The sequence below is a fragment of the Cajanus cajan genome, chromosome 2 (genome assembly GCF_000230855.2).
Source record: "Cajanus cajan strain Asha chromosome 2, NIPB_CcT2T_4, whole genome shotgun sequence".
NCBI lineage: Eukaryota > Viridiplantae > Streptophyta > Magnoliopsida > Fabales > Fabaceae > Cajanus > Cajanus cajan.
This window is the reverse complement of record NC_138518.1, coordinates 30,103,235-30,127,177: the sequence shown is the minus strand read 5'-3', so window position 1 is coordinate 30,127,177 and position 23,943 is coordinate 30,103,235. Positions and strand designations below refer to the sequence as shown.

Here is a 23,943-nt window from a genome sequence, read left to right as displayed (position 1 = left end):
GCCCATAATCTAACTCCATTATCATATCAAATAGATAACTTCTCATGTTTTAAAGAAACCGTTGTAGCTTCCCCACCTTGCTTCTTTATCTTCTTGACTCTTTTCAATGTCTTTTCAAAAATAAAGACAATAAAATTAAAAAATTACCATGCATCAATTACATGAAAAACAGATTTCAGTTGTTTTTTTCTTCTTTTGCTGTGGTTGGCTAGAAGATATTCGTTCTTTTTTCAAACGAGAAGATATTCGTTGAACAAAGGTAGAACTCTCATTTAAGTTGGTACTTTGCGTACTAATCTTTTAACGTACAAGTGGGATCAATTGCATATGACCGAACCACAAACAATACCTATAAATAGGTCAATGAATGCAGCGAGATCTAACTCTCGTCAAGATGTTAAACGCAAGTTGTTACTTTGCGATCATGTTTTTATTGAAATTGGAATTTTGCAGGCAAGGGCATAAAGATCTAAATTACATTCCCAACAACAACTACCAACAATAATAGTACATGCTTCAGAATGCAACCGAACTTACCAATTACTTACTATATCATGCAATGAATAGTGATTTTATCTAGCATTGAGTTTAGCAGAACATAATAATAAATCAATTGTACTACATTGCTATGTTCCCTAACAAAATGAAATGAAATGCAGTAACATATTAAATTGAACATTTCAAATGGTCCTCTTCATAAAAACTGTTCTCTGTAGATGTAATTTGTGTGCTTGTTAAGTCTTCAATCCAACTTGACTGAGGCGAACAAGTAATACACGAACCAGAATGAAGAGAGGAACCCAATTGTACCTGTAGACAGCATGATTGCTAGAACCATGAAGAGCGAGTATCCCAAGTAAAGTGTTGCAGACACAGGACCACTCAAACTCTTGAGATCAAACACAAGATAGTTTACAGAGTACAGAAAGATGTATATGGCAACAGAACCTGAGGCAAAGAAAGATTTCCACCACCATTTCCAATCCTCCACACACAGGTGCATGTAAGTCAGAACTAAAGAAACCTCAGCACAAACCACCACAAGAAGGATCAAAACAATGAAGAGAAACCCGAAGACATAGTAAACACGACCCATCCAAATGCTGGACATGATAAAGAAGAGCTCAATGAACAAAGTTCCAAATGGAAGGGTGCCAGCACCCAGAACCAAGAGCCATGATGGGTACTTTTGCTGGGGAATTTCGCGAGGAATTTGGTTGGTTCGAACTGGATACTCAATGTGAGGTGCCTTGGCTCCAAAGTACCCACCAACAAGGGTAAGGGGTACAGATATGCAGAACCAAAGCAAGATTAATATTACAAAGAGTGAAAATGGAATGGCTCCAGTGCTATGGCTTCCCCACAATAGGAAGTTCAAGGTTGTTAGAATCATAAAGGAAATGCCTGGGAAGAAACATGCGGCCTTCCACGCTATTGAAACCCAACCCTTCTGATCGCCGAATCCAATTGTCCTCCACATCCGAACTGAGACATAACCAGCAGCAATACCAAGTATCATATAGAAAAACAGCATTCCTGTGATCAGCGTTCCGCGGGATGCTGGTGACATGAATCCAAGTGCAGCAAACAATATTGTCACAACAGACATACCAAGAATCTGAACTCCATCCCCAACCATCACACACAACAGAGCAGGATTCGATGGTGCACGGAAAACATCTCCCACTACAAGCTTCCAACCAGATAACTCTTCATTCATCTGTGCTTGTGCCTCCTTATCAAGCTCCTCATAACGGGTCAGATCCCTCCTAACAGTCCTCAGGAAGATCACAAGAACAATACCAGCAAGAAAAGTGATCACCATAAGTGAATTAAGGATAGAGAACCAATGCACTTTAGCACCCTCCATCTTTAAGTAGGCGTCCCATCTAGAAGGCCACTTGATGTCACTCTCCTCAAAGGTGACCTCGTAAGTGAAAACAACAGGCTGACCCTCTTTGATAGGCATTGCCACAGTGGCCGGATCACATTGGATAGACGAGGGATACTTGTTGTACATCTTCAAGTTTTTCACAGAATCAGCATTATGCATAATGCTGCAAGGAATCACCTCAAACCCAACAACCATGTATCCAGGATTCTCAGAAGATCCCTCCTTGCCAACCGGGATCACTTCTGCACCGTCACCAGTCCCCATTACACGAGCCACATTGGTCTCCTCATACTTGTGAACAAGGACATTGAACTTGAGGTGGTTAAACAGATAATATGCATCATCAATCTTAACACCAACAGGGAACCCCGTCCATCTCATGAAGTAACCCTCTTTCTGCGTGAACCGAATAGCAGGTAAATTATCAAGAATCAAATTAACCTGATACATCTCATCAATCCTCTCCTTCAAGATCTTGAACTGATCCCCGGACAATGACTCAATCCGGCACAAGTAAATATCAGACTCATTCGTATACATCCTAAACTTGTAAGGAGAGTTCTCTATTCTATCCCCCATGAGGAGCTCCCCAAGGTTCTCAGCACTGTCCTTGATACCACCCTCAGGCTTGCAAAAGGGCAAACTGTAATAGCTAAAGGGCATCTCTGTATCAATGGAAGTGAGGGAATTCACCTTCACCCACAACTCATCTGTGACACCATACTTGTGAGGATAACTACCCGGAAGGTAAAACGCATAATTGGATTGAATTTGAAATGTCAAGCACAAGATCAAGACCACCCACAACCCAAATTGCCCACAAGATTCCATCTTTGGAAGATTCACAGGTGATTCGTGCCAGATCTGACAGACCCAGATACAACAATGAGTGATAAAATGCAGAAAAATAAAACCAAACACTTAAACTAGTGTATGCTTTTCTGGGTTTAGAGATATGCAAATTGCAAAGGCTAAATAGATAGTAGTACTCTTTCTGAAAATGCAAATGGAAATATGACTAATTAAGAAACAAAGATGAACAAAAAACTATATTGAAAAATTAAATTTATATCACTAACCTCATGCGCAGGAAATGTGCGTTTTGATTAAAAGTCCGAGCGCATGAAAGAAATGAAGACGTCCTTCACGCACTGTAGAATAAGGGGCTTAAAATCGGAATGATGAAATGCAAAACCGTGCAATGCTACAATGTAGAGTTTGGTGCCTGAGATTGCACATTTATATCTATGGTCGGTTTTGTTTCACTTTGCTTCGGGAGCTGGTCACTGTGCTGATGGAGACTTACGTAAATGACATTATTACCCCTACCTTGCCATGTATGAGCAATGGACAAAAATTGAAATCTTCTTGTCAATACTCAATGTCACCACCTTCGCGAGTAATCCAATACCCACCGACACCGACACTTCCATATTTTGATTGTCTTATGATTTTTTTATTTTTATTTTTATTTTTTAAATTTTCCACTTCGGTAACTGTTATTGGAGTAAAAATTAGTAGTATTCCTCGTAACCATTCTTGTATATTAGAAGTACATTTCTTAGCACTGTTATTGAAAAAGAAATGATGAATAATGATGAATGATTTAAATGTATTTTATTTTTTATAAGAAAGGGAATTTTTTTTATTATCAAATTGTTTTTATTTTTTAAATTTTGAAATTATTACTTTTAACAGGTTTTACATATTCACTTCTACAACCTATTCACCTACTCTAGTTTATGTTTATCATTTTTTTTTTATTTTCAACAATTTAGTTTAGGATAAAAAAGGTTTACAATTACGATGTAAAACAATTTTATGTATTCATTAATGTGGAATTATTATTTATGATAAATTTGTTGGCTTATAAAAATTATTTTGATAGTAATTTATGGTTGGTTGATAATGTAAAATATTTTATACGAACATTAAATTGTTTGATTTATCTTGGACATTTAATTTAAGTTAAATAATTAAATTTATGCTAAACAATGTAATTTATATTAATTTGATATTTTGTTGAACACTTAAAGTATTGAACTAACATTTGTTTATAATTAATTATTTATGTTATTTATAAATATTTATTTCACATTTTTAATAGTCACGATACCCACCAGCTCTGAAGTGGGAGAATACCGGAACAGAACATGCTAACAATGTTTAGTATGATTGCACCAAAGAAAAACGTGACACCCTCTTATGGTATATTGCTTCTACACCTATAAAAGAAGAATTACCTTAGATCTAACTCATTTGTTTGACCAAAGTTATTAAATAAAAATATAGTGCATTGCGAATTCAGAAAGAAATAGTGAGTCTGCGTTGCTTTGTTGAGTTTGATGTATCACGCACAACTATACAAGGGTTACGTGTCACATCATTCTACACCAAAAACATTTTTCTATTATTATATTAAAACACAAAAACTAATTAAATTAATCAGCACGGATGGTGGTGTAAGAGCTTCTCCGAAGCATGTTGCTAGTCGTGATTTGTTCAAAGACAGTATCAAAACTTTCTTACAAGGTTCACTTTATACATATTGATGTTGTTGTTGATTCTTTGAATGCGGAGTTGGTTGTTACTATATTGGTAGTTAAGGGAACATATTATGAATTTTTTAGTGTATTGTATAGTAAAGGAACAATTTTTTTGAAATCTATTGATGTTTCTAGTGTTGATACCGGAAATACTAATTATTACTTTTAGTTATTAGATAAGGTTGTGGAGGAAGTGGAAGAAGAATTTGTAATTCAAGTTGTATAGGATAATAAAAAAACACTTAAAGCAGTTGATCAAAAGTTGATGGAAAAAAGAAAATATTTATATTGGACCGCGTGTGTAGCACATTGTTTGGACCTTTGTTTGGAGGATATAGAAAAAAAATGTGCAAAAGTTATTAAGCGATGCAAAAGTAGTAACAACTTTTATCTACAACCACACATGGATTGTAAATCTCATGAAAAAATACACTGGAGGTAGAAAAATTGTTCATCCTAATGTTACCCAGTTTGCAACACAATTATTATAACTTCACGCAATTGTACAATAAAAGCAAGGCTTGAGAAGCATGTTCAACTCCGAAGAATTTAGACGATCTAAATTTAGAAGAGACAAAAATGGACTGACATTTGAAGCAAGACAAATTGTTATTGGCAATGAATTTTGAAGCAAGGCTAATGATATATTGAAGGTATTTGGGCCTTTAGTAAAAGTTTTGAGGCTAGTTGATGGTGATGAGAAACCAACAATAACTTTTATATATGAGGCAATTGATCGAGCAAAACAATCAATTCAAAAAAAAATCTCGTTATTATTCTCAATACTAATAAATAATTGACTAGGATTGGAGATTCATGTATTCTGATCTTCATTCTGCTGGTATGTCATTATAATTTTACTTTTGTTATAAAACAATACATTAATACAATTATAGATACATATTGATTAGCTATTTATTTTTTAGGTTATTTTTTTAATCCAGTTTCAATATGGAATTGAACATGAATCTGATGTATATCGAGAGACATTTGAAAGGACCAAAAAGGTCATTATGAAATTGGAGAGAAACATGGATGATCAAATTAAAGCTTTGAATTTAATTAATAATAAATAATTATATTTTGTTTTTTTTTAAATTATTGTTATATAACTATGTATTGATATCTTATATAATATAATGTTATATAGTTGGTATTGTTTAAAGACATGAGTGAAATATTTGTTACACCTAAAGCTCAAAGAGCTTAGTCTAGAATAAATCGGTATAATTGCACTTTATGTTTACAAAACAATCTCGCAAATTTTTCCGTAATTTTTTTTGAGGACCTTTATCCATCAAATTTCCGTTAAATCTCAAGTGGTGTCAATCATTTTTTTTTCGCAGTTTGAACTTCCAATAACAAACTGGATTTTAAAAAATGGTGTAGAACTTGAGACCAATTAGCTAAGATGGATTAAATTAATTTTGTTTAAGTCTAATAATTACTCATTAAGAATGGTTTAATTGAACTTAAGTCAAATTATATTGTTTGGATGATTTGACTTGATGTCTTATGACTTAAGGTAAATAAATAATATTTATTTTAAATATTTTAATTTTTTTTTAAAGAAATGTCACATGTTCTTATAATACTACAAATGCAAGTAAGAGTTACTTGGGATAATTATTTGATCTTTTGTTTAACATATAAGTAACTAATGAGTTTCAAATAATAGTAGGGATCAAAAGTAATAGTTTTCAATTTTAAAAGGCTGAATTTTTTTATATTTTAAAGAATCAAAATTCAAACACATTATTTTATAAAGACTTAAACACAGTTAAGTCTAAAATTACTCTCTAACAAGTCAAAATGAACTACTGTAACAGATTAATTGAAGTGGTTGACCATAAACAACTGAGTCTATTTGTTTAAAGTCTAAACTTAAATAAAAATATATCTAAACAAGTGCTTTAAAAAAATAATTCTTTAAAAATCATATAAGAGTTGCTTTTTAAAATAAACAGAAATTTACTTATTTTAAAGTAGAAGTTTAAAACATCAAAAAGGAAAAAGTAATTTTCATTTTAAAAAAAATATTTTTTATATAAAAAAATTAAACAAATCAACCCTATTGTGATTAGCTCTAATCTAAAAAAATAAACTCAAGTAGTCATTTATGGTCAACTACATCAATTGACCTGTTATAATAAGTCATTCTAATTTGTTAGAGATTAATTTTAGACTTAAATATGTTAAATTTCTATAAAATAAATGTATTTTGATTTTAATTCTTATAAAATAAAATTATTTTTTATCCTTTTAAAATTGAAAACCATTACTTTTGATCCTTACTACTATTGCTAAACCACAAAATGTTAGTAAAACTAACAATAAAGCGACTAAAGTTGATCTTGAGCGCTTTCTTCCTGTCATTTATTGATAGTTTTGGAGTTTTTTGCCAAGTGCCTTGTGAACTGACATCATACTCAACAGAACATGCTGTATTGCTTGCAATACGATGAAGTCAAAGACACTGTTTTGTTTGTTGTAATTTTTCTTTCAACTTGGGTTTTAACTTTGGTGAATAAAAATTGATTAAAAAATAATGATGATAATTATAAATTATTATTTAATGTGCTTAATAATATATATATATATATATATATATATATATATTAAAAAAAATAAACGGCATTTTAACTTGATTACATATAAATGAGATTGAAAATGTTGAAAAATACAACATGAATGTGAAGAAATGATTGTTCTGATATTGACATCACCTATTTACGGGAATTTGATACCAAGCAAAATAAGGAATCGACGAGTTTCACACTAATTTTGCAAAGAAATCTTTATTGAAATAATGGTCATCCATGTATTTAGTGAAATTAGATAGTTCTCTTCTTCCATTACATTTATTTCCATTTCCACAATTACAATCCCAATAGGCATTGTACCGGAAGGTCCCTATCGGTTACGTTGACCAACACGTGCCGTTCTGTCAGACACCTACGCCATGATGTCGGAAACATCGGTCCAGCCAACGTCCGGGACGAATGTTACTAACGGCTCGGCATAAGACCGAGCCGGAGAGTCCCCCGTAGGGCAGGATAGTTAGACTACTGTTGATCAACCCAATTAATAATAGCGCCCCATTCCTTTACCTATCGGATCGGCGAAATACCGTACCGATAGGTGAAGAGCGGTTATTAATTATGATTAGCAGGTAAGCGCATGGTTAAGTTAGTAAGTAAGTAATTAACATCGTATTACCTAATTTAGTAAACACCTGAAAAAGCCCACAATGCTCAGGCCCACTTCAGGCACTATAAATAGGTCACACATAACGAGGTATGTCACTGTTCATTTTTACCCTAGATATTCGTGCATATACTGACTTGAGCGTCGGAGTACCCTTTGCAGGTACCTCCCCCATCCCTTGGAGATATCGTTGGAGCTCTTATTCGGTCCCCTTTCACCTAGAAGAAAAGGAGTGTGCCCTTAGACAGGTACATTTTGGCGCCCACCGTGGGGCAGGGATTTCCAGGTGAATGGTTGTTCTCAGCTGTCCTGGTTTTCGACTACTAGCAAGCCGAGCCAACTGATCGGCTCGTTCGTTGGTGCTCCTGGGAACGTGTCGGATTTGTACGTCAGTGAACTCCTCTTTGAGCTTCTGGAAGAGGTGGTAATACTGCAACAAATTAGCGTCCTTAATTTGAAAATTGCCGTTGACTTGTTCGGCCACGATCTTTGAATCGGTACAACATACGACCCTTGTCACACCCATCTCGGCTGCTAGTCTCATACCGGCCAGCAGCGCTTCGTACTCGGCTTGGTTATTAGATGCCCGAAAACCGAACCGGAGCGACTGTTCGACCGTGATGCCCGAAGGGCTGGCTAGAATTATTCCCGCTCCGCTTCCCTGGGCACTGGATGAGCCGTCGACATGCATTGTCCACGGCTCGTCGTGAAAACTACCTGCTGGGGTAAGCTCATTGACGAAGTCGGCCAAATGCTGTGATTTGATGGGTCCTCTCGGCTCGAACGATATGTCAAACTCTGAGAGTTCGACCGACCAGGCCATCATCCTGCCAGCGATTTCCAGTTTACGAAGAACTTTCGCAATCGGGCAGTCGGTTCGGACAACCACCCTATGACTCTGGAAGTATTGCCTGAGCCTGCGAGCCGTGTAGACGAGCGCTAGAGCTACCTTTTCAATTAACTGGTAACGCTTCTCGGCTTCTTGCAGTGTTCGACTGGTGAAGTATATCGGCCTTTGATCCCTCTGTTCCTGTATTAAGACAGCGCTGACCGAATGTCCTGACACGGCAAGGTAAATGACCATGTCGGTGCCGGCAGTAGGTTTGGACAGTATGGGAGGTGAACTAAGGCGATGCTTAAACTGTTGGAACGCTTCTTCACATTCATGAGTCCATGTAAATTGCTTTGCTTTCTTCAGCAGGGCGAGGATAGGTTGAGATATCTCGGCAAGCCGGGGAAGGAACCGTGAAAGCGAAGTTAGCCGCCCTGCCAACTTTTGTACATCTTTGAGAGTGGTGGGGCTCTTCATCTCCAGTATGGCTTGGCATTTGTCTCGGTTTGCCTCGATGCCCCGGCTAGACAACATGAATCCCAAGAATTTTCCACCTGATACACCGAACACACATTTTTCGGGGTTCAGCCTCATTTGGTGTTGTCTGAGCGCTTGGAATACCTCGGCCAGGTGGCGTACATGGGCAGAAACTTCATCAGATTTGACGACCATGTCATCAACATACACTTCGAGGCACTGACCAATCTGACTCTGGAAAATTTTATTCATCAGGCGCTGGTACGTGGCACCGGCGTTCTTCAGACCGAACGGCATTACACGGTAGCAATAGTTGGCTGTCTCGGTGATGAATGCTGTTTTGTCTTCATCGTGAGGGTGCATGCGAATTTGGTTATACCCCGAATACGCGTCTAAGAAGGATAGGAAACGGTGGCCAGACGCCCCATCTACGAGACGATCAATATTGGGCAACGGGTAGGCGTCTTTCGGGCAAGCTTTATTCAAGTTCGTGTAATCGGTACACATACGCCATTTCCCGTTCGGCTTTCGGACCATGACCACATTAGCCAACCACGTCGTGTAGTGGATCTCTCGTATAAACTGTGCTTCTAATAATTTGGCTACCTCAGCATCGATTGCCGCCTTCTTCTCCTCTCCAGTCTTCCGACGCCGCTGGGCGATCGGCCTTGCCTCCCTACTAATTGAGAGCTTATGGCACAAAAACTCTGGATCGATACCCGGCATATCGGAGGGGTGCCATGCAAATAGATCTCGGTTATCAAGTATTACCTGTCCGATGGCTGCTTTCTCTTGTTCCGTCAGAACAGTTCCCAAATAAGTCAGTTGGGTATCAAGGGTTCCAACTTGGAGTGGTTGCCTTTCTTCAATAGGCTCGACCCTTTCGTCATGCCCGATTCGGGGGTCGAGGTCTATGGAGGACTGTTGGGTTACCGAGTGGACTTTCTGTGGCTCTTTGATCGTTTCGTCTTGCACTTTCGGTAGCCGCAAGCTGGCAAAGTAGCATTCGCGTGCAGTTTTTTGATCAGCGTGTACCGTGATAACCCGTCCCGACTGTGCCGGAAACTTCATAGCTAAATGAGGAGTAGACACAATTGCTCCGAGCCGATTCAGGGATGGCCGACCGAGCAGAATGTTATAGGAGGTGCTCGCATGAACAACCACGTATTTAACCGAGATGTCTCGGTATTCCGCCCCTTCGAACCCAAATCGTGTTGATAACTTGATATATCCTTTTGTTTTGACTCGTTCACCAGAGAATCCCACCAAAGGTTCATCGTAAGGGACCAGTTCGGACTCTGGAATTCCCAACTGCTTGAACGTGTTCCAATATAGTATGTCCGCTGAACTTCCTTGGTCAACCAATGTCTTACGGACGATGCAATTGTGAATTTCAACGCTGATCACCATCGGATCGTCCTGATCTGGGTCGATTCCCTTGAAGTCGGCCTCGGTGAAGGTAATGGTTGGCAGACGGCAACGATTTGTTTCCACGACATGCACATGTCGGATAGCTCGCAGGTGTCTTCGTTGTGCCGACGAAGATGAGCCCCCGCCAGCAAAACCGCCAGCAATGGTGTTAATAACTCGCCGTGGCTGTGTTGCTTGCTGTTCTTCATGCCTATCCCGTGACCGACTGCGCTCTCTATACGAGCGCGTTTCTGCTCTACGGTGTTCGGAATGGTCACGTCTCTGTGATTGTTCGCCGTGTCGGGGCCGGTCGGGACGGTTCACAAAACCTTGCAACTGTCCTTGCTTGATCAAATCTTCAATTTTGTCTTTCAAGGCTGAACATTCGTCAGTTGAATGCCCACGATTGCGGTGAAATCTGCAGGATTTGGTTGTGTCGGCTCGGGGAGGGGTCGATGCTCTCTTTGGGATAGTCAGCACTTCTGAAGCCAATGCTTGTTCTAGTACTGCTGACCGGCTGGTGTTCAGTGGTGTGTATTGTGTATACTTCGGACCACGGGGTGGCCGCTCGCGGGGTACGAGTTCTTTTGGACGACCGCGAAAATTGTTTTCTATTGGCTTTTCTGTCTTGCTCACCACTTCTGCTCTGGCCTGGTTGCGAAACTCGGCTAGTTCTTCCATCTGCATATACTTGTCGGCCCTGCGCCGAAGGTCATCCATGTTTGCCGGTGGCTTTTTACAAATACTGTTGGCGAAGGGACCCGGCTTCAACGCGGTGGTTAGATGGTGTAAGGCGACGGCTGGGTTGAGGTCCCTGATATCTAATGCCGCTTTGTTGAATCGGCTCATGAACGCCCGGAGAGACTCCTTTTTCTCCTGGCGGATGCTCACTAGTGATAGAGAAGTCAACTGGTGTGGTCGACTTGTAGCGAACTGGATGGTAAACTGAGAGGCTAAGGTGCCGAATGAGTCGATCGAATTGGCCGGGAGCCGAGTGAACCAGCTCAACGCTCGTCCTTTTAGCGACGTCGGGAAAATTCGGCACAGGGCGGCGTCATCGGTGGTGCTTAATGTGACCTGAGTCAAGAACACGTCAACATGTTCATCTGGATCGGTGGTTCCGTCGTACTTGTCGAGAGACAAGGACTTCCAATTGTCAAGGAGGGCGGACTGCATGATATTGGGTGTAAAGGGATGTCGGTGTGATCCTGCCGGCATGGGCTGTATTGGTCGGCTGGCCGAGGCGTGGGCGGCAGGGGCAACAGAAGTATAAGGGACCGAGGTGTGCTGGCCATGCGAATGGAACGACCCTTGAGTGTGGGTTGTCTCGGAGGGCTTCCATGTAGGATCGTGGTATTGGTTCTTGAGGGTGGCATTTTCCGCCCGTAGCGCAGCCATTTCGGCCGCATCTCTCTCCCGCTGTTGCTTCATAGCGGCCATCTCCTCTTTCATCTGTCGCATCATACTGTTCAAGTTTGTCTCTTCTGTCGTCTCGGCTCCTGACTGATGCTCGTCCTCGGACTGGTGTTCTTCAACGTTATTCTTTCTCGTCTTCACCATTCTTTCAATAATAATCTCGGAATAGCTCTCGGTTCGGTCTTATGCCGAGCCGTTAGTAACATTCGTCCCGGACGTTGGCTGGACCGATGTTTCCGACATCATGGCGTAGGTGTCTGACAGAACGGCACGTGTTGGTCAACGTGACCGATAGGGACCTTCCGATACACAAGCCCCCCAACCTTGAGGAGGGAAGCGACGCAAAGGGTTAATTGTTCCGATTGGGATACGATGAAAGGTTCAGGAATGTGAGGGGTTATGATTAAAGTGCCTCTCTGATGCGTAGCTGACAAGCATTAATTTCTCTGGTGCATAACTGACAGACATTAATTACGCGTGAGGGGTTACAACTGCTGATGGGATGTCAAGGGTTGTAGACCCCTAAAATTGTCCGGGTCGGAAATAAAGCTTGAAGACTCTCGAAGACTGAAGGATAATCAGCCAGAAGGACTCCTCGAAGGCCCTAGGAGGGTTCTCTGTAGGTCTAGAGGTCTTAGAATAGCTCAAAATAAGGAAGTGGAGGGAATGAAGCCCAATACGGCCGTACTGAACTTAATACGGCCGTATTGAAGCTTCAATACGGCCGCAGCGAACTCAATACGGCGTATTGAAGTTTCTGAAACTTCAATACGGCCGTACTGAAATCAATACGCCCGTATTGACACTTCAATACACCCGCAGTGAACTCAATACGGGCGCATTGAAATTTCTGAATTTCAATACGGCCGTATTGAACTCAATACGACCGTATTGAAGTTCAAAAATTTCAATACGGCCGTATTGCTCCTGTAGGCCGTATTGCGCCTATTCCCTATAAATATGACGTCAATTGGACGTCATTCCACACTTTTGAACATAGTTTCAACCCTCTCCTTGAGTATTCTGGGGTTTTTGAGCAGTGTTCTGCCCTAGAAATCACTCGGAGAGTTGATCCGACGAAGTTCTTGAGCCCCGAGCCATTTTGCTTGAGGATCGAACCTAGTCGAGGGGAAATCTTTTTGATTCCCTTAGTAAAAATTTTGTTCTAGGAGAGCGAGCGGGCTTGTAGAGTGAGGGAACGCCAAAACGCTTCCCAGTTCATTTTGCAATATATAAAAGCACGCTTCAAGAGGTTTCCCTTCAATCCTTCCTTTTACTGCTTTCTGTGTGCATATTTAAACTGTCATCATGTAGATAGTCAATTTATAATTGCTTAGAATAAATAGGGGTAATTTAGTAATTTTACACTGTTATTTTAGAAAATAATCTGTCATAGGGAACCCGAAAGGGGCGCTGTGGGGTGCTAACACCTTCCCCACGCGTAACCGACTCCCTTACCCAACTCTGGTTGTAATGGCCAAAGTTGATTTATAAAATCAATTGCCTTATCCCTTTTTCCAATGTTTTGAGTAAAACATTGGTGGCGACTCCACGAACCCTCCTTTTGCGAAAACCACTAATCCATGGAGGGTCCCGCTTGGGATTAATATGGATTGGTGAGACTTTTAATAAATAAATTGGATAAGATCGACAAGGTCTCAGTTTGAGAACAAGTCGTTCTAATAATCCAATACATTTTCTAAACTAAAATAAAAGCGAGCTCGACCGTCTTCGCGACCGCCGAGGCCCGTTTCGGGCCGGTGGCGACAGATGGCGACTCCACTGGGGAAGCTTCGAGAGTCAGTCCCATTTAGTGACAGATTATTTTTAACAAATAATAGTTAAAATTACTTCATTACCCCTCACTTGTATGATAACATGTTTATCTATATGGCTTTAATAACTGTTGTATTTTTAAATTTACGCAATTGTTTGAAATAAAAACTGCACACAAACCTTTGCACACAACAGTTCCCTCTATACCCGGGGGCATGAGTGATTAACCATAGGGAGTGGATGTTAGTACGGCCGGTTGTCGAATGGGTCTATAGGTGCCCGTAGACCGTTGTCGGAAAACATCACTCAAGGTGATAACCATGAACTTAAGTCCGACGGTGCGTTGGAACTTTCCATCGACCCACGACGAGAGGAATTGGGTCCCTATAATGGGGGCACCTTGGGGGCCTTTGACCAAGTGAGAACAGTTAGATCCTCCTTGAATATGCACTTTTCTGCAGGAGACCCCTACCTCGTGATTCGCTCGTGACTGTTCGTGGATGAGTGAATTGTTTGTGTAAATGCTTATGTGCAATTGTTTGTGCATTAATAAATAACCTCGTGATAAGGTCTAAAAAATAATCCTCATGCATGAAAATGTCATGACATGAGAGGAAAAACCAATGTGTGAAAATATAATAAAAGTAAGGAGCATAGGCATCATTATCAATAATACCTCATGCATCCTCATCATCATTTATAGGTTCACTAATACCCTCTCGATGTGAGTGAAAGAGACCCGTGACTATTGAGATTCTCCGTTGTGGAGAGATAATAGCCTAGGGAGGGTGATAAACTTTCATCTTAAAAAGGCAGCGCCTCAAAGATGAAAGATTATCAAGCTCACATCAAGAGTGTATTCATATCATAAATAAGCTAATTAGAATAAACATTCATTTTAGAAAGTGGCTGGTCATCTCTCTGTCCTCACACGCGCAAAGAAAATCAAGAAAATGGAAGCGCTAGAGGAACAAAACAAGAAGCTCACGACCGAGCTTTCACAGCTCAAAGAGCAGATGGCGCAAATGTTGGAACTCATGCGTCACCATAACATTCATGGATCTCATCACAGTGACCATGGGTCCCATCATGAGGGAGAGGAGGAAGAGCATGAAGAAGATCCTCCACATGCCATACCTATTGGGGCTGGAATCATGATTAAAGAGCCCGAAGTTTCAAAAGAACAATTCCACGCCCTCGAGGATCGGCTAAGGGCTATGGAGGGGTATGATCTCGACATCAAAGATGCCGCTGACATGTGCTTGGTGAGGGACATCCAATTCCCTCCCAAATTTAAAGTGCCTGATTTCCCAAAATATGTGGGATCGACTTGCCCCAAAAGTCATCTCACCATGTATTGCCGAAAAATGGCTGCATATGCTACCAATGAAAAGCTCTTGATCCATTGCTTCCAAGAGAGCTTGGCTGACACCGCACTCAATTGGTATATGCAGCTGGATGGAAGTCAAGTGTGCACATGGAGGCAGTTGGCCGACGCCTTTCTCAAGCGCTACAAATACAACATCGACCTAACACCCGATAGGTCAGATCTTCAAGCCTTAAGCAAGAATAATGATGAATCTTTCAAGGCGTACGCCCAACGTTGGAGGGAGTTGGCGGCACAGATAGAACCCCCGCTGTCAGATAAAGAGATGGTGTCCATATTCATCAACTCGTTGACTGGTCCCTATTACGATAAAATGATAGGGAACACAACGACACTCTTCTCGGACATCATCACTATTGGGGAGAGAGTGGAACAAGGATTGAAAAGTGGGAAGCTAGCTAAGCCTTCCCAATCATTCGAGGCTAAGAAGACCTTCAGGAAGAAGAATGAGGGAGGAGTCAATGCTATAACCATATCCTCGGCTTCTTCCACTTCGAAGTCAGGAAGATCGCAATTCATCCCTGTGAAGAAGTTTGATAAACTTCCGACCACTTATAGCGATCTCCTTCCGAAGCTAGTAGAAGCCAAACTTCTAGCTCATGTTCCACCAAGGAAGATCGACCCACCTTACCCCGATTGGTACAAGCCACAAGACAAATGTTTATACCATTCGGGGGCACCAGGGCATTCAACAGAGAGATGCCTAGCTCTCAAATACAAGGTCCAAAACCTTATTGATGCCGGGTGGGTCACCTTCGATTCGACAGCGCCCGACGTGAGCAAGAATCCTCTACCAAAGCAGGAGTAGAGAATGGCAAGCCACAATAGGGCCCCTTCATATTTTTCTTTTCTTTTAAGGGACTCATGATCAGTACCCGAGATCATGAGAACCTTTTCATGTAAATAAGGGTTTTACAGTTTTTTAAAAATATCAATAAAGAGGCATTTTTCACATTACTCTCTTTTTTGTTCTTTTCTCTCTTTCCCCATTAACATTAATAAATTCTAAACCTAAATAGAACCAATAAAATAATTATGTCTGTAATTGTTCGCTCTGACCGGGGTCCGAAAGTTGAGGATAAACGGGTTGAGTTGGACAGTGATGAGGAGACCATCTCTCCGGATCTGCAAAGATTGCTAGATCAAGAAACTCGTCTACTCCAACCATGTCAAGAGGAATTGGAGACCGTGAATTTGGGGCAGGGCCGAAAGATAAAAAAGGTCAATATTGGGACCCATATCGGTGATGAAATAAGGACACATGTTTCCGCTATGATTATAATAAAATCATTCTTCATTGTTTCTTTTCTTGCTTATAATAAAATTCTAAACCACATTATTTTTAACCCTGTTTGAATAAACATGAATGAGGTTAAAATCATCTTAATGATAATAAACCCACATCATTTTTATGTGGAGGTGTGTGTGACAACTTGGAGCACCTTCCCTTGGCCTCGACAAGTGCCATCATGGGTAAAAAGAAATCTTTCAAAATAAAAGAAGCTCGGCAGGAAACCCAAAAAGGGGACTGCGCAAAAATAAGAGCAAAAGACCCGCTAGGAATCCCACGAAAGGGTGACCTAGGCAAAAGTTAGGGTTACAATAATAAACAAAAACAAAGGTCCGCTAAAACGCCACAAAAGGGTGTTTTAGGCAAAAATAAGGACAATCAAAAAACAAAAGAAATCCATGATGGTACCATGAACCAAATTCAAAAAGAAAGGTTCAAGGGAAGCTATCCAAGTTGTCGAATCACAACACGATTTTTTAACTTCATAAGTGTTTAATCAAACAAGCCTAAACACATAAGCCTACCTTGGCCATCCATTCTTACAAAAACCATTTTTGAAAAAATAAATCCCCTCTAAAACACAAACTTCAGAATAAAAATATCTTTCTTTTCTTTTCTCTCTTGTCCCAAAAGATTTTAGGATAATCTAGTGGAAGCATGGAGAAATAAATCATCACTGATAATGGATCTAATCTGGATAATAAAATGGTGGAAGAACTGTGCCAAGAATTCAAGATCCAACACCACAACTCTTCCCCATATCGGCCAAAGATGAATGGGGCAGTCAAGGCAACCAATAAGAACATCAAAAAATAGTACAAAAGACGGTTGTCTCATTTAAAGACTGACACGAGATGTTACCCTTCGCTCCTCATGGCTATAGGACTTCAGTACGTCCATTTACAGGAGCTATTCCATTCTCACTCGTTTATGGGGTGGAGGCAGTTCTACCCATCGAAGTCGAGATATTCTATCTAAGGGTAATCATGGAAACAAAACTTTCCGAGGCAGAATGGGTTCAAAGCCAATATGACCAGTTGAACCCTATCAAAAAGAAACGGCTGAACGCCATATGCCATGGTCAAGCCTATCAGAGGAAGATCAAAAAGGCTTTTGACAAGAAAGTCCACCCTCGAGTCTACCATGAGGGAGAGTTGGTAATGGAGAAATTACTACCAACTCAAAAGGACAAAATCGGAAAGTATGCCCCAAATCACGGAGGACCATACGTGGGAAAAACGAGCTTTCTCCGGAGGAGCATTGATTCTCACAGACATGGACGGAGAAGAACTTCGATACCCAGTCAATGCTGACATGGTAAAGAAGTATTATGCTTGAAGACGTTGCTTGCATCAGCCCGCTAGGATGAAAACCCAAAAAAGGGCATCCTAGGCAAAAGTTAGGGCAAAACGAAAAGCCCGCCAGTACAAGGGTACTAGGCAAAACAAAGGCAAAATTATCCCCGCTAGGACATGTCCTAGGCAAAAATTAGGGGCGAAAGAATAAAATGCAAAAAGTAAAGCAAGCAACGATCACTTGAACCGAAAACCGAAAGGCGGTTCAAGTGATAATCTTCTAGAAGCAAGCGTCTTGCAGTATCTACACTCCTAGCTCAGGCATCTCACCCGAAACAACTAGGGAAACGGGAAGAGCAGCAATTACAAATATAATTGTTTAAGCCAAAAATGTATAGCCCACCTTGGCCAGCCATTCTTCAGAAATTCCCTTTGTAAATCTTTCTGTATAAACATTTGTGAATATTAATAAAATATCCATTTGTTTCTTTTCTTTCTTGACCTTGTGATTATGCCTTTAAATTGATGTTTCTAAAAATTGTACGAAACTCTTAATAATCGGTCAATAAAAGAAAATTGGAGGGGTTCCTGTAAAATCCATAATCTCCTGCATAAAGGCTCACAAAAATACTCCCTCGCGTCAATGACAAAAAGTCCTCCAAGAAGAAGAGGATAGGGAGAGCCACTCACTTTTCTAAATAAATGAACAAAAATAAAAAAAATCGTATTGCATTTGTGCATCACACACACATTAGTTGCACATTCAAAGACCTTATCATGAGACAACCGCATAAAATAGAAAAATAGAAAATTGCTTGTGTATGACAGCAGCAAGCAAAATACAAAGATTCAGAAAATCAACAGCATCATACAGAATAACTGAGCCTGGAGAGGCTTGCCGGAAGAATACTCTCAAAATAACTGAGCCTGGAGAGGCTCGCCGAAATAATACTCTCAGAATAATTGAGCCTGGAGAGGCTTGCCGAAATAATACTCGTACAGAATAATTGAGCCTGGAGAGGCTTGCCGAAACAATACTCCCACAGAATAATTGAGCCTGGAGAGGCTTGCCGAAATAATACTCCTACAAAATAACTGAGCCTGGAGAGGCTTGCCGAAATAATACTCTCTCATAAATTTAATTTCTTTAGCACTTTTAATTTCTGTACAGCAAAAGCCAAAAACATAAAAAAGGCAAAATACAGAAAAAGCCAAATCAGAAGAAAAGGCAAAATACAGAAAAAGCCGAAAATAAAAAAGGCAAGGATATAGAAAATCCAACAAACAATTTGTACCAAATAACTAAGCCTGGAGAGGCTTACCAAAATAATACTCCACATCCTCCACAGTATGCAGAATAACTGAGCCTGGAGAGGTTCGCAGAAATAATACTCCCCAGAGGGAACCTCAGCTCAAGCTCACGGAAAAATCCCCAGCGAGAGCTATCATAGCAAAATCGACGCAATCCCCAATGGAAGTGCGATCATCCAAACAGTATATACAAGTCAAAGGACTTAACACTTCCTCAGTGAAGATAGCTCTCCAACTCAAGTGTTGAGTGAGGCTAAGCCTGCAGAGGCTTCCTAAATAATACTCTGGGATACATAAGATCCCTCATCCCCCAATCGCCTACTCAGAGGCATCCCTGCAAAAGGAGAAAAATCAAAAAAACATCAATAACTATTCCCCAAGCGGAATTTGGCACTCAGCCGAACACTGAACTCCAATTCCTCAGTCGCCTACATAAGAGGCACTCCTTCAAAAGGAAAAATCATAAAAAGATCAATAATCATTCCCCAAGTGGAATCTGGCTCTCAGCCAATCATTGAACATCAAGGTAATCTGCCTAACAGAAGAGGCCAATCAAAATCAACGACAAAATCCCCCAGTGGATAACAGCCTACACAGAGGCAACAAAATCCAAAAATTAAAAAGAGTTACCCGAATAAGGATAAACCGGGATACTCCACCAACGTCAAAGGACGTCAACCAAACATAAGGCATCGCTCAACTCAGAGAGAAAGAGCATCTGTGTCTATACCCCAAGGAGTCAGAAATTCCCCAAGGGTACCAACAATGCAATGCAAGTTGGGGCACAGGAACCTATGAATGACTGCACATCCCCTAGACGGATCCCTGCGTTATCCAGCCCTCAGTGGCATAAAAATAAAAAATAATCGTCGAAGCAGCACCGTGGACTGTGGAGACAAAATCATCACAAATCCCTGGAAAGGAGATATTCACGCTACCCCCGTCGTCACAAACACGGAGGTATGCAGCTTCCGGCTCGGGCAATGAGCGAAGCTATCTCTGGAAAAGGGGTACTCACCGTTCACCGTTGTCACAAAGGTACTTAGCTTCCGGCTCGAACAAAGAGTGAAGCTAAGCCTGGAGAGACGGTACTTACAGCTTCCAGCTTGAGCAACAAGCAAAGCAAGGCCTGGAGAGGCAAAACTCACACTGCTCACCGTCGTCACAAAGGTGCTTGGTTTCCGGCTCCAACAAAGAGCGAGACTAAGCCTGGAGAGGCGAAACTCACACTGCTACCGTCGTCACAAGGGTACTTAGCTTCCGGCTTGAACAAAGAGTGAAGCTAAGCCTGGAGAGACGGTACTCAACCATCAGCGTCATCAGAGGCGCGTTGATGTCCAACTTCCGGCTCGGGCGTCGAGTGAAGTTGACCCTGGAGAGGGTAAACTCAGCTACCGAGGATGTCAGAAGCGCCGAGGTATGCACCCACCTGGAGAGGCTACTCAACAATTTTCCGCCGGAAGACACTACAAGTCAGAAGGTCGGCGCAACACCCGGACAATTGGGTCAACTCCTTTACTTGTCAGCCGATACACCAAAAGGCCGTCCGACTAAGTAAAGGGGGGGCAGCTGTAGACCCCTAAAATTGTCCGGGTCGGAAATAAAGCTTGAAGACTCTCGAAGACTGAAGGATAATCAGCCAGAAGGACTCCTCGAAGGCCCTAGGAGGGTTCTCTGTAGGTCTAGAGGTCTTAGAATAGCTCAAAATAAGGAAGTGGAGGGAATGAAGCCCAATACGGCCGTACTGAACTTAATACGGCCGTATTGAAGCTTCAATACGGCCGCAGCGAACTCAATACGGCGTATTGAAGTTTCTGAAACTTCAATACGGCCGTACTGAAATCAATACGCCCGTATTGACACTTCAATACACCCGCAGTGAACTCAATACGGGCGCATTGAAATTTCTGAATTTCAATACGGCCGTATTGAACTCAATACGACCGTATTGAAGTTCAAAAATTTCAATACGGCCGTATTGCTCCTGTAGGCCGTATTGCGCCTATTCCCTATAAATATGACGTCAATTGGACGTCATTCCACACTTTTGAACATAGTTTCAACCCTCTCCTTGAGTATTCTGGGGTTTTTGAGCAGTGTTCTGCCCTAGAAATCACTCGGAGAGGTGATCCGACGAAGTTCTTGAGCCCCGAGCCATTTTGCTTGAGGATCGAACCTAGTCGAGGGGAAATCTTTTTGATTCCCTTAGTAAAAATTTTGTTCTAGGAGAGCGAGCGGGCTTGTAGAGTGAGGGAACGCCAAAACGCTTCCCAGTTCATTTTGCAATATATAAAAGCACGCTTCAAGAGGTTTCCCTTCAATCCTTCCTTTTACTGCTTTCTGTGTGCATATTTAAACTGTCATCATGTAGATAGTCAATTTATAATTGCTTAGAATAAATAGGGGTAATTTAGTAATTTTACACTGTTATTTTAGAAAATAATCTGTCATAGGGAACCCGAAAGGGGCGCTGTGGGGTGCTAACACCTTCCCCACGCGTAACCGACTCCCTTACCCAACTCTGGTTGTAATGGCCAAAGTTGATTTATAAAATCAATTGCCTTATCCCTTTTTCCAATGTTTTGAGTAAAACATTGGTGGCGACTCCACGAACCCTCCTTTTGCGAAAACCACTAATCCATGGAGGGTCCCGCTTGGGATTAATATGGATTGGTGAGACTTTTAATAAATAAATTGGATAAGATCGACAAGGTCTCAGTTTGAGAACAAGTCGTTCTAATAATCCAATACATTTTCAAAACTAAAATAAAAGCGAGCTCGACCGTCTTCGCGACCGCCGAGGCCCGTTTCGGGCCGGTGGCGACTAGGGTCGCCATCATTGTGCGTGGAATGGCGCATGCTAGGGTTCGCATTAAGTGTGGAACGCCAAAGGATGTGTCAGTTGGGCTTAGGTGGAGCATACGAGGGGTTGCGTATTGAGGATCGTTGGATTAAATTGATCCAACGGTTTCCCAAGGCTGCGACGTTTGAATGTGTAACATGCAGGGTCTATAAATAGGCATGAAGAGGGGGCTCCACATACGTGCACAATCATTATCTCCGGATCCGAATTAGTAAATCAGCATTCGAGCATTCGTCGAAGGAAGATCTGAAGTTTAGCATTCAGGTACGTAATGGCAAATTTAAATATTGTTCATGTCGACTCCTCCGGTGACGAAGGGGAATCGAGACGGAGAATATCTCCGGTCCGGGACGCTGCCTCAGCTTCGGCCTCTAATGGAGATCGCACCGAGTCCTTTTCTGGATCTGAGCAGGCCCAGAGCGTTAGTGGAAGTGGTTCCGCCTCGGCTATAGGTTCTGATGACCGTCCAAGTGGGGGTGGGGGTTCATCAAGAAGCTTTCCTCCCGTATCGACGCCTGGATTTTCATGGGTACACGGGGAAGTTGGTAGTGTGTACTCCCGGTATACGACCAAGAAATCACTTGTTAACTTCGTATCGACAATGAAATTTTTAAACTTTCCCGAAGACGAGGAGCCGTCTGCTATCTTTTTCCAGCCATGCCGAGGTGATGGGGTTCCTAATCCGGATTTTGTTTATCTAGACCAGGGGTCGTCCAAATACCCGTTCTTTTATGTGTATGACTATATGTTTCGGGATTTGAAGATATCCCTCCCCTTTGATAAATATTTCTCGGGTATACTTCGTCTTCTGAACGTGGCGCCTTCTCAGGTCCATCCCAACACCTGGGCAGCAATGCAAGGATTTAGACGGTTGTGCTTAGCACTTGGCCTCCAACCTACTCCACATTTATTTTTATATTACTACTCCTCTCGGCCGACGAAGAAAGCGAAGTGGTTGTCATTGATTCGGCACAGTGATTGCTTGCTTCAGCCATTCACCACTTCTTACAAAAAATTTAAAGTGGGTTTTATAAAGGTAATGATTCGACCCGAGACGGGGAATAAATACTTTTTTGACGATGAGGGGAACTCGGTCTTTCCCCTGTATTGGACCCGAAGGCCGAGAAAGTACGATACCGTATCGAAATCCCGAATGTCGCCGGAGGAAAGACAGAGCTTGGATATTTTGGAGAAATTGCCACGGCCATTACCGTGTCGTCCCCTGGTCCGATTATTCGAATCGGCCAACGTCACCGAGGAACTAATCGGTATAGTAACTCTTGTTTGTTTAAATTCCTGCGTTACCATTGATTTTGACTAATGATGTGCAGGTATTATGGCGAACTTTGACCATGACTTGAATATCCGCAATCTGATCGGGAGCCGAGTGGCAGGGGTCACAGGAAACAAGACCCCGACCGAGACGCGTGCAGGTGGGAATCAACCGGCTCCACGACAGGGCGGAGCGGGGCAACCCACCAATCCCAAGAAAGGGGGCAAGGGTTCCTCTCGGCAGCCCGAAAAAAGAAAGCCTACTGAAGGGAAGGCTGTGGAGGAGAGCCGCCAAGCCAAGCAGCAGCGGCTAGCCAATCCCAATGCCCCGGAGAGCTTGGTTGGGCCAAACTTCTTGGCCAGTAATGTGAACGCGCAGGATTTCCTAAGCCAAGACTTGACTTCTGAGGCTGGGCAGGCAGTTCTGGGCCGGATGAGTTCGGCGCAGAAGTGGAACTTCTTCTGTGAGTTCCAAGTTCGGGCTGTGGCTTTGGCTCAAAGCATCGTCATGGAACCGAATGGGGAGGCTGATGGACTTCGCCGTCAACTAGCTGAGCAGGAGAAGTCGCTGCGAGAGACGCTGACGGCGTTGACCGATGCTCAGACGTCTAACGGCAAGTTCCGGGCCGAGGTTGACCGCCGAGGGCGTATGGTTGACGATCTCACCTTAAAGGTCCAGCGATTAGAGACGTCTTTGAAGAATGAAACTGAGAGGGCTACCCTGCTTCAGAAGGAACTGGAGGCCGAGAAAATATCTTTTGGTTCCTTCAGGGAAAAGGCTCGCGACAAGCTCCTGTCCTAGCATGAGGCTGGCTTTGCCCAAGCTGCTCGGCAAGCTAGCTACTTTGGTGACTTCCCCCCTGACTTTCAACTGGATATGACGAAGGACTTCTTTCAGGGGAAGTTGGTGGACTTAAGCTCGATTCCGCCGGATCAAGAGGTCGATGCTGAGGCCCCAGAGCGGCC

At 42.0% G+C, this 23,943-nt stretch overlaps 2 protein-coding genes across 2 annotated transcripts; both read right to left on the bottom strand.

The window, feature by feature from the left end:
- Window positions 1-395: 395 nt before the first annotated feature.
- On the bottom strand, window positions 396-3,202 carry LOC109792923 (transmembrane 9 superfamily member 11). The gene is made up of 2 exons (XM_020352373.3): window positions 2,974-3,202; window positions 396-2,758 (listed from the first exon to the last, which is right to left on the bottom strand). Exon 2 carries the CDS (start codon window positions 2,723-2,725, stop codon window positions 743-745), a length of 1,983 nt encoding a protein of 660 aa, XP_020207962.2. The 5' UTR covers window positions 2,726-2,758; window positions 2,974-3,202; the 3' UTR covers window positions 396-742.
- A 4,659-nt stretch (window positions 3,203-7,861) lies between these two features.
- On the bottom strand, window positions 7,862-11,926 carry LOC145954868 (uncharacterized). The gene has a single exon (XM_083069554.1). It carries the CDS (start codon window positions 11,924-11,926, stop codon window positions 7,862-7,864), a length of 4,065 nt encoding a protein of 1,354 aa, XP_082925680.1.
- Between the last annotated feature and the right edge of the window lie 12,017 nt (window positions 11,927-23,943).

Bases quoted from the DNA above. Each gene is read 5' to 3' on its own strand.
- LOC109792923 (XM_020352373.3), bottom strand. From the start codon at position 2,725: ATGGAATCTTGTGGGCAATTTGGGTTGTGGGTGGTCTTGATCTTGTGC.
- LOC145954868 (XM_083069554.1), bottom strand. From the start codon at position 11,926: ATGGTGAAGACGAGAAAGAATAACGTTGAAGAACACCAGTCCGAGGAC.